General features: G+C 40.6%; 1 protein-coding gene across 1 annotated transcript in view; it reads left to right on the top strand.

Annotated features, from left to right (window-relative positions):
- The window catches only part of LOC138946589 (uncharacterized), a 49,912-nt gene that overhangs the window by 23,997 nt on the left and 11,932 nt on the right, over positions 1 to 13,983 (top strand). The window contains exons 8-9 of the mRNA XM_070318035.1: positions 7,323 to 7,448; positions 13,746 to 13,922. Of these exons, the coding sequence (XP_070174136.1) occupies positions 7,323 to 7,448; positions 13,746 to 13,922 (303 nt within the window). The remainder of the gene's footprint in view (positions 1 to 7,322; positions 7,449 to 13,745; positions 13,923 to 13,983) is intronic.

Below are 13,983 nucleotides of genomic sequence, written 5' to 3'. Positions count from 1 at the left end.
AAATTGTATTAAATATATTATTGTTCTGAGATGTTAGACGTTCTTCTTCTTCTTCTTCTTCTTCTTCTTTTCTTAGCGGACCGACGTGAAGAAAGAATGTAATGATTTTGTGTTTACAAGTCCCTCTAATGAGCACATCATTGTACACGCACCTCGAACTTCTTCAATTAGAACCTTCCTTTTTTTGTCTGGCATTATTTTGAGATACCCTCATTTGAGCGTCTGTCACGTGACACCAAAAGACTCAAAAGACATTTTCAATCCGAAAAGGGATACATATAAACCAAGTAAATTTCATTTTAGGGCAGATAAAGTTTAAATTAAGTAGATGTGCAACGCCAAGGCACTGCATACCCCAGCGAAAGACAAACCTCTCTCTCTCTCAAACATACACACACACACACACACGCACACACACACAAACACACACACACTCACACACACACCCCAAGTCACACACGCACACATACACACACTCACTCACACGCACTCACTCACTCTCTCACAAAAACTTCATACACACAAAACACACACCCATACGCACATATGGACAGACAGACATACACACCTTTACAAACAAACACACATACACGCACACACATACACGTATGCACACACACACACACCACACACACACTCACACACACACACGAGTACAGACTCATGCACGCGTGCGCGCACACACACACACAAATACACACACAAATACACACACACTCACACACACACGAGTACAGACTCATGCACGCGTGCACACACCCACAGATACACACACACACACACACACACACTCACACACACACACGAGTACAGACTCATGCACGCGTGCGCACACACACACACACACACACACACACAAATACACACACACCACATACACACTCACACACACACGAGTACAGACTCATGCACGCGTGCGCACACACAAATACACACACACACTCACACACACACACACACACACAAATACACACACACACACACACACACACTCACACACACACGAGTACAGACTCATGCACGCGTGCGCACACACAAATACACACACACACACACACCACACGCACACGCACACACGAGTACAGACTCATGCACGCGTGCGCACACACACAAATACACACACACACACACACACACACACACACACACACAAACAGTAACACTAACACATGTGCACAAAATGAACACAAACACACACACCGCGCGATAGAGAAAGACTACAGGGAGGCATGACGTCATGATGCATTAATTGACGTCAAAGACTTTCGACCGTGACGTATTCTTCTTACGCGAGCTTTATCCATAGACTTGGAAACTACGAAATTTCTACCCGTCCAAAGCGGCCTTGGGTGGCGTTTGCTCAAAAAATGGGGGCGCCAATTTTACCCACCGTATTTTTGTTAGTATGGTCCCAATTTTTGGTGAACTTCCATCTCCAACTGTGGCCCATTTTCGGGCACAAAGAATCCTTCTTTATCATGTATTATTCGGTATGCACATTTCTCAAATCGATTACAGTATAGCGTTCACGGGATACCTCCAGCTTCGCTGGGATAAAAGAACACGATTTTTTTTTTAAGTTGAGATAAAAAAAACGTGTAAAAATAGTCTGTTTGCCAAGTTTATTATACAGGTGTTTTTTTGTGTGTCGAGAACCTCTATCTGAAGGACAGACCTTTTCTACTAAGCTTATAATTAATATTTTTTCCATTGTAAAGCATTTAATAAGTATACGCTATTTTGATATTGCCATGGACTTTCATAAACCCTTTTAGGCATCAGACTAACATTGTCACTGTGTTGGTAGTGAATTGGATTGAGCTAAGTTGCTTCCGTTAAAGGCACGCTCCTTCTCGTGTAAGCGATCGTGAGCTCCTTCACAGATCTGTCAAGGTTTTTACATAATAAAGAGCATCCTTCCGCTTCAACATGTACCGAACATCAACAGTATCAGTATGACAGCTTCTTGTGCACACTGGGAATGTTTTTGTTGAATTCATTTTGCAGATATATGCGTGTCATTTTCGAAGTTAATTCATTAAACAAAAAAACCGCACTCTGCAGTGGGAGCAGCCAGGCTATAGGTATTCGGTATGTCTTCAAGTTGAAGGACGATGTTATCCCATGGAACCGCCGGGACATATTGCACTGATGCATGTGATCGTTAACACAAGAAGGATTATATCTTGAATACGGCTCGCCGAGTTTGACGCGAGGAAAAAAATATGATAGAAATTGATGAAGGTCTTTGCGATTCCGCCCAGTATTCATTGAGTTTCTGGTGCGGATAAGAAGAGGAAAAGGGAACCGAGAAAGAATCATTGCTTTGCGATTTGGCCCTAATCTCTTGGCCGGTTCGTCCCATTCAAGCCATTCCTAGCAATGTCCCGCATACAGCACATTCGAGAAGTCATGCAAAGGTACAACACAAAATCGCTATGATTCTAATTCTGCCTTACTGTTAAAGGTGCATCCCACCCCCCCACCCCCGTTTTCATTCTGCGCACGCGCATGCATGTGTGTGTGGTTTGTGTGTGTGAAAGTGCGCGAGCGCGTGTGTGAAAGTGCGTGCGTGTGTGTGTGTTTGTGTATGTGTGTGTATGTGCATGCGTGTGTGCGTGTGTGCGTGCGTGTGTGTGTGTGTCAGATTGTGTGTATATGTGTGTGTGTGTGTCAGATTGTGTGTATGTATGTGTGTGTGTATGTGTGTGTGTGTGTGTGTGTAATTAGCGGGAGGGGTTGGGTGAGGGGTGCTGGGGATAGTGTTTTAGTGTGCTGCATCCAAAACGTTGAATCCCCTGTGAAAATAAATTCAATTTGATCCTTTCAAAGAATAGGGGAGACTTAAAAACTCAGTCCATATTGCTTTTTTTTATTTTTAACAACGACGTGACACTGCGCAGTTCAACACCTCTCCATCAACTCCGTCATAGATATGTTTCAGCCATTGAGTTTTTCCAATAGAAAAGCAAATGTTTACCAACACAATCGTGTAGGTGTGGTGTGACAAAACAAGCATAGACAATACAAGGGACACAACCATTTCCTCATGCCTCCCGCCGGTCTTAAAATAAGGGAGACAACTACTCACACTCCTCTGTGTCTGGGCGTAGGACTGCATTGTCTCTACCTGCTTCCCTTGATCCAGCGATGCCACAGAATGTCAGGGACATGGAACCTGTGTACGTAGCACAGATAATTCAAAATCTTTTACCAATTCCCTCTTTTGTGTTCCGCTTACTGTTCGACAGACTTCGCCCCCTTTTGTTTAGATGTTTCTCTTTAGACCACAGACGCCTTGCGCCTTAAAAGGCATATTTTGACACCGGTGTCTGTCTGTAGACATTTTTTGCGTTCTCGATAGCGCCGAGGTAAGCAGTTTTGTAGTCTCGACTGGAGTAAGAGAGAATTCTCGCAAGAGTTTCCGTAGCCAGAGGAGGAGTTTGTATTTATTTGTTTTCCTTTAGATCACTGTTGTTGCCGTTTAGAGGGAATTCTGCAAATTACGTAGATCTTAAAGTAGACCTTTTTTTCTATTTCCGTCTACATCGATTGGGTGGTGTCTAAAAGCGGGATGTAAAGTTTCTATTTGGGAGGTTCACTTCTTTGCTGAATTCTTCTTGGTTTTCGATACACCTCCAACTTCACTGCTTACAGTATTGCGTTGTTCTGTGTATTTAAAACAAACATTTAATGAGCTGAAATCCACTTCTTTGCTTCAGACCGAGGAGAGAGAAGAAAAAAACCCATTTCAAAAATGCTTTGATATGCAGCGTTCAGCCGGTTCTAATTACAATTTTGACACTCGTAGATGGCTTTGTGTATCAGAATGATGATTAGGTAGATTATTTCGCTTTCTGTTTTGAATATTTTACTTTTACTTTATGTTTGTATCATTGTGAGTATCGGGCAGGCATTTGAGTTCGCACAACTTTGTACCATGAGGTAGAACGTATCTTTTGTGACATTGGCATTCTCAGGTTTCTCTTTCTTGTGTCCGGCAGTGCAGCCCGACTGCTGATGTTGGATACTTTTGAAATTTGTTCATTTAAAATATATCCCCTCGTCATGCCACGTTATTGCGGAAACATGATTTTAAGTTCAGTTTTTCTTCTTATAATTTGAAAGTGTAGGACAACATTATATATATATATATTTTTTTGTTGTTGTTAACCTGCATTTGTAAATCTTTGATTTTGTGTCTTCCTCATCCCCCTCCTCTCTCAGTCATCATAATCAGCACAGGCTGTACTTTAGAAATATCAACGCGTTTCAACATATATCGATATATACATTTTTTAAGGTTACCAACAATACACAAACAAATTAACAAATGAATCTACTCTCAAGGCAAACTTTTAGTCAAAGATAAACTTTGCAACACCTCACAGCGGCACACTTCTGAAAAGTTTTAAAACAAGCAACAAAATAAAAACAAAAAGGCAAACAAACAGGCAAACTCACCTACTGACAAAATTAACACACGAATTAACTGTCACATTTTTGTTGGAGCTTCACCAGAGAAGTTTCGGCAGTGAGATAAATACACTCACCCCCACCCCATACAATCACTCCACCCCCATTCTTACTCGAACAGTGGTCTCCTCCTCTGATTCTTCCCTTTCCACCCCCTATTCCTCCTCCCCTGTAGGACATAAAGTTACTTTACATTGTAAGCCTAGGAACAAACAATGCACAACTAAAATTGTGACCAAGAAGAAACACGCAACACGCCTGTCTCAGTACTTAAAGACACCTTCTTCCTGCGTTAACCATCGTGTAAGACATCAACTGTGCACTCTTCTGACGGAACGTTTATTCACCGTCGGTTACTTCAAAAGTTGCATTTACCACATGCTTGAAAATAAATAAACCCCCAAACACTTTTAAATTTCAAGATCAAAACTTTGAATCGTTGTGTTATCTCTCTCTGAGATAGAAGGCTACTTTTAATGAAAAGGGAACATAGACAAAGCGTTTCAAATTAACGAAAACTCTCACAATGTAGTTAAGTTGGGTATAATACCAAAAAAGAAGTGAAAAACAACAACTACAACACCTGTCTCAAATGAGCTCGACAAAATGCACAAAGGACAGATGTGTTAAGAAGTTTTTATTATGAGACAAACACAACACCAATGTCATCAAATGACTAAGGACAATTACACAAGAACAGAACAACACATTTTAAGATGCTTACACAAGTACAGAACAAACTATTTTTAGATTCTCACGAAGATAGACAAACAAAGTAATCCAGCAGTCAAATGATTAGGTACCAAAGACTGAAGAGCTCTCAAGGGAGATAACCTCTTAAGACCATTACTTCCGACAGCTCTTCTGTGCCGAGCGCTAAACGAAGAAAGGTTTGTCCAATCAAGTGTCAACCAAAATAGTACAAAAGTAGTTGGACAGTAAAAGCGTACTTTGCGCCGAAGAAGTACGAAAGAAGCACAGGACCAATGTGAAATAACAAAAACAACTTAACATTTGTATCAGTGTCATTATGTTACTTTTTTAACTGAACCTTTGATCTTTTAAGCTAGCTAATTCAAAATTGAAGAAAGTTCCTTTTTGCCTTTTGCTACTTTCGTTGGGTTTTTTACAACGAGAAATCAGTCGAGTTCCAGATGCGTACACGCGTGGATGAAATTGCCCTGGAACTTTTACAACTCGTGCTTTCATCTCTCTTAGTGTGAACCTTTCATCTTCACAAACAATCACACTCGTATTGATACAGCTTTGCACATTTAGCTTAATTAAATTAATAATTTTTCATGACAAAGGGAAAGTTGAGAAATAAAGGTCTGTTGAACTATACCTCTTTAAAAACATATGAACATCAAAACACCCGAAGTTTACACACAAAATGGAGTGAAGGGCGTCTGTATTTACTTTGAAGCTGTACAGCTTAAATCCGTTGTGTGTCTCGAATCAGGCATGCAACAATGGGTGTATGGTTAGTCAGTTTCCAGTCGCTCTGATGAACAATATGGTGAAACCCTCAATTTAAACCCTGAGAAAGTCGGATCCAAAAAGGAGGAAGTCTTTAAATAAAGATAAGTTCACAGAGATTATTAACTTAACATTGGAAATAGCAAGGTCTTTAATAAAGAGGAAGTCTCACATTGGGGTACACGGGTTGGGTGTCTTACAGAAAGGGGCGGGGTGAGGGGGGTTCACTGCAATTTGGATTAGACGCAGACTGTGGTTTAATTCTGGGTCACTTTTCTCATGTATCTCGGGACTTCACACTCTTTTAGACAGACGGGTATTTGTCCAAAGAAAGCACAAAATAAAACATCCTACGTGACGAATGAATACATTGTAAGAATCCAGATTGTGTGAGCGTTCCAATGCATTCCAATCTTTTTTCCTCCCACTACCAATAATTACGAGCTTAATTGCTTTTTGAAGGCTGTTTACAAATCTTACACTTTTTCCAGTGAATATGTCTCATATGATGATGATGATCGTAAATACCTTTCAGTAGATCTGTTGGCAGTTCACGTTGTCTTGACGTCAGTTTCTAAAATGGGCGGTACAATTTAGACTCGGTTATATGATTGGGGCTTAGGTTATTATATTGAACGTCTGTATATTACCATGAATGTCATTCCGTTTTCAAAGAGCACTACTTTCTTTTTTATAGGAGGAAATTAGGATTGTTTCCTTTTAAACATACGACTGTGTGTAAGTTAAAGATAAATGATTTTTTTAAGAAATTGAAGAAATTAAATCATTAAAAAATGTCTACTTTGCACAGAAAGCAGTCACTACTGTTGTTTGTTGTTGTGTCCAAGTAGTGGTATGGCGGTATTCTACCCTCAAGTCGGGCCACATTTGAGATGGCGAGCAGGAAAGACTGTGCAATTAAAATTAACATGTTTAGTGTTGTTTCGTATCTCGAGAATCCAGGTCACGTGAGACCGATTCAACATCGATCTTATTCTTTGTTTTGTTCTCGGCATACTCTAAAATATATTTATATTTGAAGCGTATCAATGACATTTGGGTACAACGCATACGGATAAACTTTATTGTCATGAAACGTATTGTTTATAAGACACGCCAAGGACAAGATCAAAATGAATTCATTGTTTGTTTTTAAGGAAACAATTGCATATAAATTCCCCCAATTTAGTTTGAAGAGTGGCTACTTGCAAAAGTTGACTTGGTACAACATATAAATATACAGGTTGATTTATTTCACTCAGGACAGATTTTCGAAGTTGGTTGTTTTCTGTGCAAATTATCTAGAAAATGTATTTCATCTTCTACTACTCCACATTTGACATGTTTTACCTGTGTTGTTGTTTCAGATGATGAACTACCTGAAGAGCGGGTGGCAGAGAGTGTGGCTGGAGAAGGAGAAGGTGCCCTTCGCCTACAACCCCGCCACCAAGCAGTGGGTCGGATATGACGACGTCGAGAGCGTTCAGATCAAGGTCAGTACTTGGTTTAAACAGTGTTGTATTCGACAGTTCATTGATACAATACATAAGGAGCACGAGGTCAGTATTTCTTTTTCTTCTGTGTTCTGAATCCCAAGTTCACTCGTCCTTTGCACGCGTGGGTTGGTACGACCGTTTTCCTCCGCCATTTAGGGCAGCCGTACTCAGTTTTTGGGGAATGAATGCTGGATATTTTCTTGTTTCTATAACACACAAAACTCTTGACATGGATTACAGGATCTTTTCAGAGCGTACTTGGTCTTGTGTTGGCCTGTACACACGTATAAGACATCTACTAAAAGTCTTCCCTATTCCCGCTTGTATCAAGCTTCCATCAAAGCCCAGTACCCATCTTCCACCCTAACCCCAACCATATATGGCGGAGAGATTGCATTTTGTGATAACTTTGTGCAGACTCTCCTTGGTGTCCGAACACCCTCGTGTGCACGTATGCACACGATAAAGATCACAAGCTCTCAGCGAAAGACCCAGGGCTTGGAAAAGACGAATACGAGCATGCATGAACATGTTTTGGTAGCGTTGTTCTGACGCTGCACGCCACCCCCAGGGATATCAGTCCGAGATTCCTTGACGGAATTCTCCAAGAAACAATAAGATATACTAAATACCAAAAGTATTCCCACCTTTCCGATCAAATGATAGAGGTGGATTTTTGTGTACAGTCACCAATGTCTGACACATACACTCTTATAATGAAATGTGAAACTTTGTTAGATTATGTCACAACATTAACCGATGCGGCTAACATCATGGTACAGCTGCCTGTATTTACAAAATACGTTCTTACTTTCGCGGGCAAGCGGTCAAGAGATTGAGAACAAATCTGCGCACAAGTAGCTATGTTTGGCACAGAAAAGGTATGAAAAGCGTTTGATGAAATGCAAAACCTGTTCAGGCTGATACACAAACACTACCAAAGCCTGTTCAGGCTGACACACAAACACTACCAAAGCCTGTTCAGGCTGACACACAAACACTACCAAAGCCTGTTCAGGCTGACACACAAACACTACCAAAGCCTGATACACGTTTTGAAGTGTTTATTAGCTTACTCAGTCAAGCCCTTGTGCAAATCCGTCCGTCAACAACACAACATAAAGACTGTTATCCCTTACCATTACCATTATGATTTTGGTACATACGGACAGACTCAGCGGAACATCGAATATGTCTCTAATGTACCTTTCTCTCTCCCCCACCCCTCCCCCCCCACCCCCCAAAAAAAAAAAGAAATAGAAAAAAAATCGCGTATTCATTTCAATGCTTGGTATTCTCTTAGGTGCCAGGAGAATGGTTCCGAATAACTCTCACTTACTCTATTACACATGTCGTGTGCTTTGTTTATCAGTACCCTTGTCCTCGTTTAAGCTCTGACAAATAGTCTGATACTTCAACTCAAAGAAAGAAAGGAAACAAGTTGTAAAGTAAAAAGGAAAGACGTAAAAAAAAAAAAAAAACACCGACCGAAAGGAAAGTAAGTTATCATCAGCAACCACGGCGGCGTCAACAGTGAGCATGAAATGGCCATCATTGATCCTGTTTCAGAACAAAAATTGAAATGTATAAAGCTGACATTCCCTCTTCAAGTTTAGTCAATGAAGTTTTGTCTGGGTCACGTGATCAAATGTGGCCTGTTATTGTTCGGCAGTCACGAATGTCAAAAAGATGATGAACGGCATTGTTATTGACAAAGATCTGAAAGACGTAATTCGTACTGGTTCGCTCTGTCGCTGAAATGGGAATGTCTTTAATTTGAAATACCAGGAGGTAATAGAATTGTTTGTCTTGCGAGGGCGTAATACATTTTCTTGAAATTCGTCATCTCTTCCTTTCACTGCCATACATTGTTCACGCTAAATTGAAATGTTCCACTTTTGAACACCTTTGCACAGTTTTGAACACCGTGTGAATTGTGAAGAAGTGTGGCACATGGTAAGGTAAACACCGTGTGAATTGTGAAGAAGTGTGGCACATGGTAAGGTAAACACAGTGTGAATTGTGAAGAAGTGTGGCACATGGTAAGGTAAACACAGTGTGAATTGTGAAGAAGTGTGGCACATGGTAAGGTAAACACCGTGTGAATTGTGAAGAAGTGTGGCACATGGTAAGGTAAACACAGTGTGAATTGTGAAGAAATGTGGCACATGGTAAGGTAAACACCGTGTGAATTGTGAAGAAGTGTGGCACATGGTAAGGTAAACACAGTGTGAATTGTGAAGAAGTGTGGCACATGGTAAGGTAAACACCGTGTGAATTGTGAAGAAGTGTGGCACATGGTAAGATAAACACCGTGTGAATTGTGAAGAAGTGTGGCACATGGTAAGGTAAACACAGTGTGAATTGTGAAGAAGTGTGGCACATGGTAAGGTAAACACCGTGTGAATTGTGAAGAAGTGTGGCACATGGTAAGGTAAACACCGTGTGAATTGTGAAGAAGTGTGGCACATGGTGAGGTAAACACAGTGTGAATTGTGAAGAAGTGTGGCACATGGTAAGGTAAACACAGTGTGAATTGTGAAGAAGTGTGGCACATGGTAAGGTAAACACCGTGTGTTCCAACGTGAACACTTAAGTATTTACTGTCAGCACACCGCTACATACTGTAGTCCAACATGTTTAGTGTGTTGTTGTGGGTCACGCCAGAATCTCGAAACTGTAAGAAGTTATGAAGACTTTGTTCACAGAGGACATACGGCGACCTGAAACGATTTAAATTTCGCTTTGTAACTGACAAACGCTGTTGTAATGAGTTAGATTGAAACTGATTCATCATCAATTCTTCAGATCTGTTTTGAAACTACATGTAGAAGAAATGAACGGTTTAAAACCGACACCTGTCAGACACCGTCATTGTAGCATCTTAAATTGTGAATCCCCTTCTCTGCAGCATGTCAAATTGCGAATCCCCGTCCTTGTAACATCTTTAATTGCGAATCACCTTCTTTGTAACATCTATAATTGCGAATCCCCGTCCTTGTAACATCTCAAACAGGAAATTGCCATCCTTGTAACATCTGACATTTCGAACCCCTTTCTTTATAACATCACAAACTGCGAATCCCTTTCTATATAACACCTCAAATTGCGAATCCCTTTCTATATAACACCTCAAATTGCGAATCCCTTTCTATATAACATCTCAAATTGCAAATCCCTTTCTTAATAACATCTCAAATTGCGAAGCACCTTTGTAGCAATAACAAAAAGAAAGCGTAAAACAACAACAACACAAACCAGCAACATTTTGAGTGTTCCTACACGATAATTAAAGCATGTATCCTTATCAGCGAGATGGAAGCAAGGTTTTGACGAATGGAAACCCTTCTCTTGGAGGACTGTGTAACTTTATACTACACCGTTAAAAACGACAAAGTGTGAATAAATAGGCAACTCTTTGCCTTGATATGACAACGACATTACCAAGAGGTGTGGTTGGGATGGTTTGATACTGTCGATTTCATTACTCAGACTAGTGTGCCCTAACTCAAGTAACTTTACTTCTAATGCTCCCCAGCCCTCAGCACAATGCTACGCCGTTGAAGTGCTTGGAATTTCATTTGTGTTCATTTTCCCATTTTATGAGCTACTCTCTCGCATAACATCATTATTTTGAACTGACTGACAGAATCGCTGGTTTTCCTCGCACATGATCATGATGGAAACTGAGCAATGATTTGAAATACATGGTCAATTCCACGGTTCCACGTGAACTCTGCACAGACAAAAAACTGGGCGTTTTAGGGTAAAATATTTTGCAGTTATTCCTGATCAGTGCAGATAAGGCCAGTTCATGTCGTGCGTTGCTTGAAGCAAGGACATCAAAATACATTTGACTCCGGATTATTTTTCTTTATCAGTCACGTTTTCTTAGCCATTCAGAAATCATCCTTCAGTTCTGTACACGACCAAATGAAAACACGGTCATATTAAGAAAAACCGAGGAATTCTTTTTAGTGATCTAGTTAAAAAAAAAAGACACGCTTTGATCAATGTAGTCACAATTGCTAAAGTTCAGTTGTTAGCTATCTAAAGAAACCAAATGGCCAGGTGAGTGGTTCCTAGAGTGAAAACTACCACAGGAAAATGTATCTTGCATTAGTTGACTCTTCGTGGTCTGTCCGCGTCTTTCATTAATCACACCAAAAATGCTAATAACAATCTACATCTGGTGACCAAAATACTTTATAGTTGGTGTACATTAACTTCAGATGACGCATAACCTGTCCACAACGTGACAAGTTTGTAGGTCAAATGACGCATAACCTGTCCACACCGTGACAAGTTTGAAGGTCAGATGCACTTTTGTGCTCTTTCGAGAAAAAAAAACCCACAAATCGGGGATCGGCTCAACAGTACGAAGTTTCAAATTGAGCGTTACCATCAATCAATCAATCAATCAATATGAAGCTTATAGAGCGCGTATTCCGTGGGTACAGTTCTAAGCGCTTGTCGAAGAGTTGTCAACACAGGACTAACAAAGAAACTAACATCTACAGACGGACACGAACCCTATCACACACTAGCAAACCCTGATAAACATACAACAAACAACTGTTTAACAACAATGTACACATCAATAGCTAGGTCCAAACAAAATAATATTAAACACAAAGAAAACACCTCTCACAGAGCACAGCACAAGAATGTCTTTTGGGGTACCAAACTAACCCGATCTAAACCTTCCAAATTGTTACCTTTGGTGTTTGAAGGACATAGTGTACCATAACCAACAGTGGACAATAATTGACTTGGATACAGCAAATACAGGCAGGATCAGTGCATTTCTCAATGAGGAATGCGTTCATGTCATCGCAGAGTTTTCCGCGCCGTCGCGAAAGTGTGACTTTACAACGAAGGGGTTCAATTTTAAACCCATTTGAGTTCGCGAATATCTTCATAAATGTTGTGTGCGAATTTCAGTTTGTTTTTGACCATTCTGCAAAGTTTCTGCACGGCTTATAACCAAAATGTAGTCTTCTGGTATTATGTAGTATTACAAAACGCAGGGACGCACAGTTTGGGGACCCCTGCTTCCTTCTATGAAGCAGCTGGGGCCGCACATCCGCAGTTCTTTATAAAGCACTGGTTATATTTCAGAATTAGTTATCGTTGGATGTGACTGTGATATCCACATTTATTCCCCCTTCTGTTTATTTCAATTAGTAAACTGGAAGGGGTGTTTATTTTTGATAACCACCCAACAACCAAAATCTACCTTGTACAACCCATCGGCGCTAGCAAGGTCGAAAAGCAAGTAACTCTCATACTTGGCGTAGAGACTAGAGTTGTTCCCCTTTCGGATTTATACAAACTCGGCCATTTCGACAAAAAGACTTCGATCCGTCGGTCAATTATCAACACTATTTCATCTCATAAACAGAAACACAATCAAACAAATGCACACATCCCTTCAATTTCGAATGAAGCGGTTTCATACACTGTTTTGCCTCAGAAAACCGAACTTTCAACAATATTTGACGTTGGAACACAGGGGCAAACCTTTGTTTGCTACTCAATACAACGGAAGAAAAGTTCCTCTGCGATATCATAACATGAAAGAACAGTATCTGCCTTTACTGCCACAGTAGAGCAACGGCATAACTGTGTACTTGATTTTTATTCAAAACCAAAGAAACTGCTATGAAGTGTTACCAGAATTGAATGATTTTCACAGAACTATATAACACGCATTATGATCACTTACCTGCGCAGGTAGACTGCGCAGGTAGAGTGAATTATGATTCGATCAAACTGTGGCACAAAAACACCTTCCATTGAGACTCGGCGTGTAACATCTACTTATTACCATTTCAGTGCACCGGCTATTTGACCAATCAGGACTGATTCTAGGTGACCCGCTAAATGTTATAGCGGTCAGGCCGGGACCCTTTTTGTAACAAAACTTGACTAAATGTACAAATTGACTATTTCACTTTAAACTGAAGTGTTCCACTTTTGAACATTCTTTATAAAACCAGATTTCAACACAGTGTGATATAGTAGAAACAAACGGTAGCACATGGGTTCAGTTTGCTAGAAAATGTATGTACTATGTGAAACTGTGTTCAAAACTGGTTACAGAAAGGGTGTTCAAAAGTGTAACACTTCAATTTTGAGTGGAGATGCGCGCCAGGAAAGTACAGGTACTTTAATCTTGTGTTGCCTTTCACTGCTGTCCTAAAGAAAACTGTTGTTTCTAATCAAAGTTGTCTCTCGTTAAAGGCCTTCATGTTTTAACTTCCATCTCAACGACCATTTGTTCTATCACAGGCTGAATACATCCGCAACGAAGGCCTGGGCGGCGCTATGTACTGGGCCCTGGACCTGGATGACTTCGCTGCACTGGAGGGTGACAGTGCCTACCCTCTTGCCCGTACAGTCCGTTCAGTGCTAGCTGACGACGAGACCTTCCCTGACTTTGAAGCGCCCTCTTCTTCAAAGAACAAGGTGAAGATTTTGAACAATTTCGGTGATCTAGATATTTCAGTGTGTGTTTGTGTGTGTGTGT

Source organism: Littorina saxatilis, linkage group LG14 (genome assembly GCF_037325665.1).
Source record: "Littorina saxatilis isolate snail1 linkage group LG14, US_GU_Lsax_2.0, whole genome shotgun sequence".
NCBI lineage: Eukaryota > Metazoa > Mollusca > Gastropoda > Littorinimorpha > Littorinidae > Littorina > Littorina saxatilis.
The sequence above is the reverse complement of the archived record's forward strand: the minus strand, read 5'-3'. Positions and strand labels throughout refer to the sequence as shown.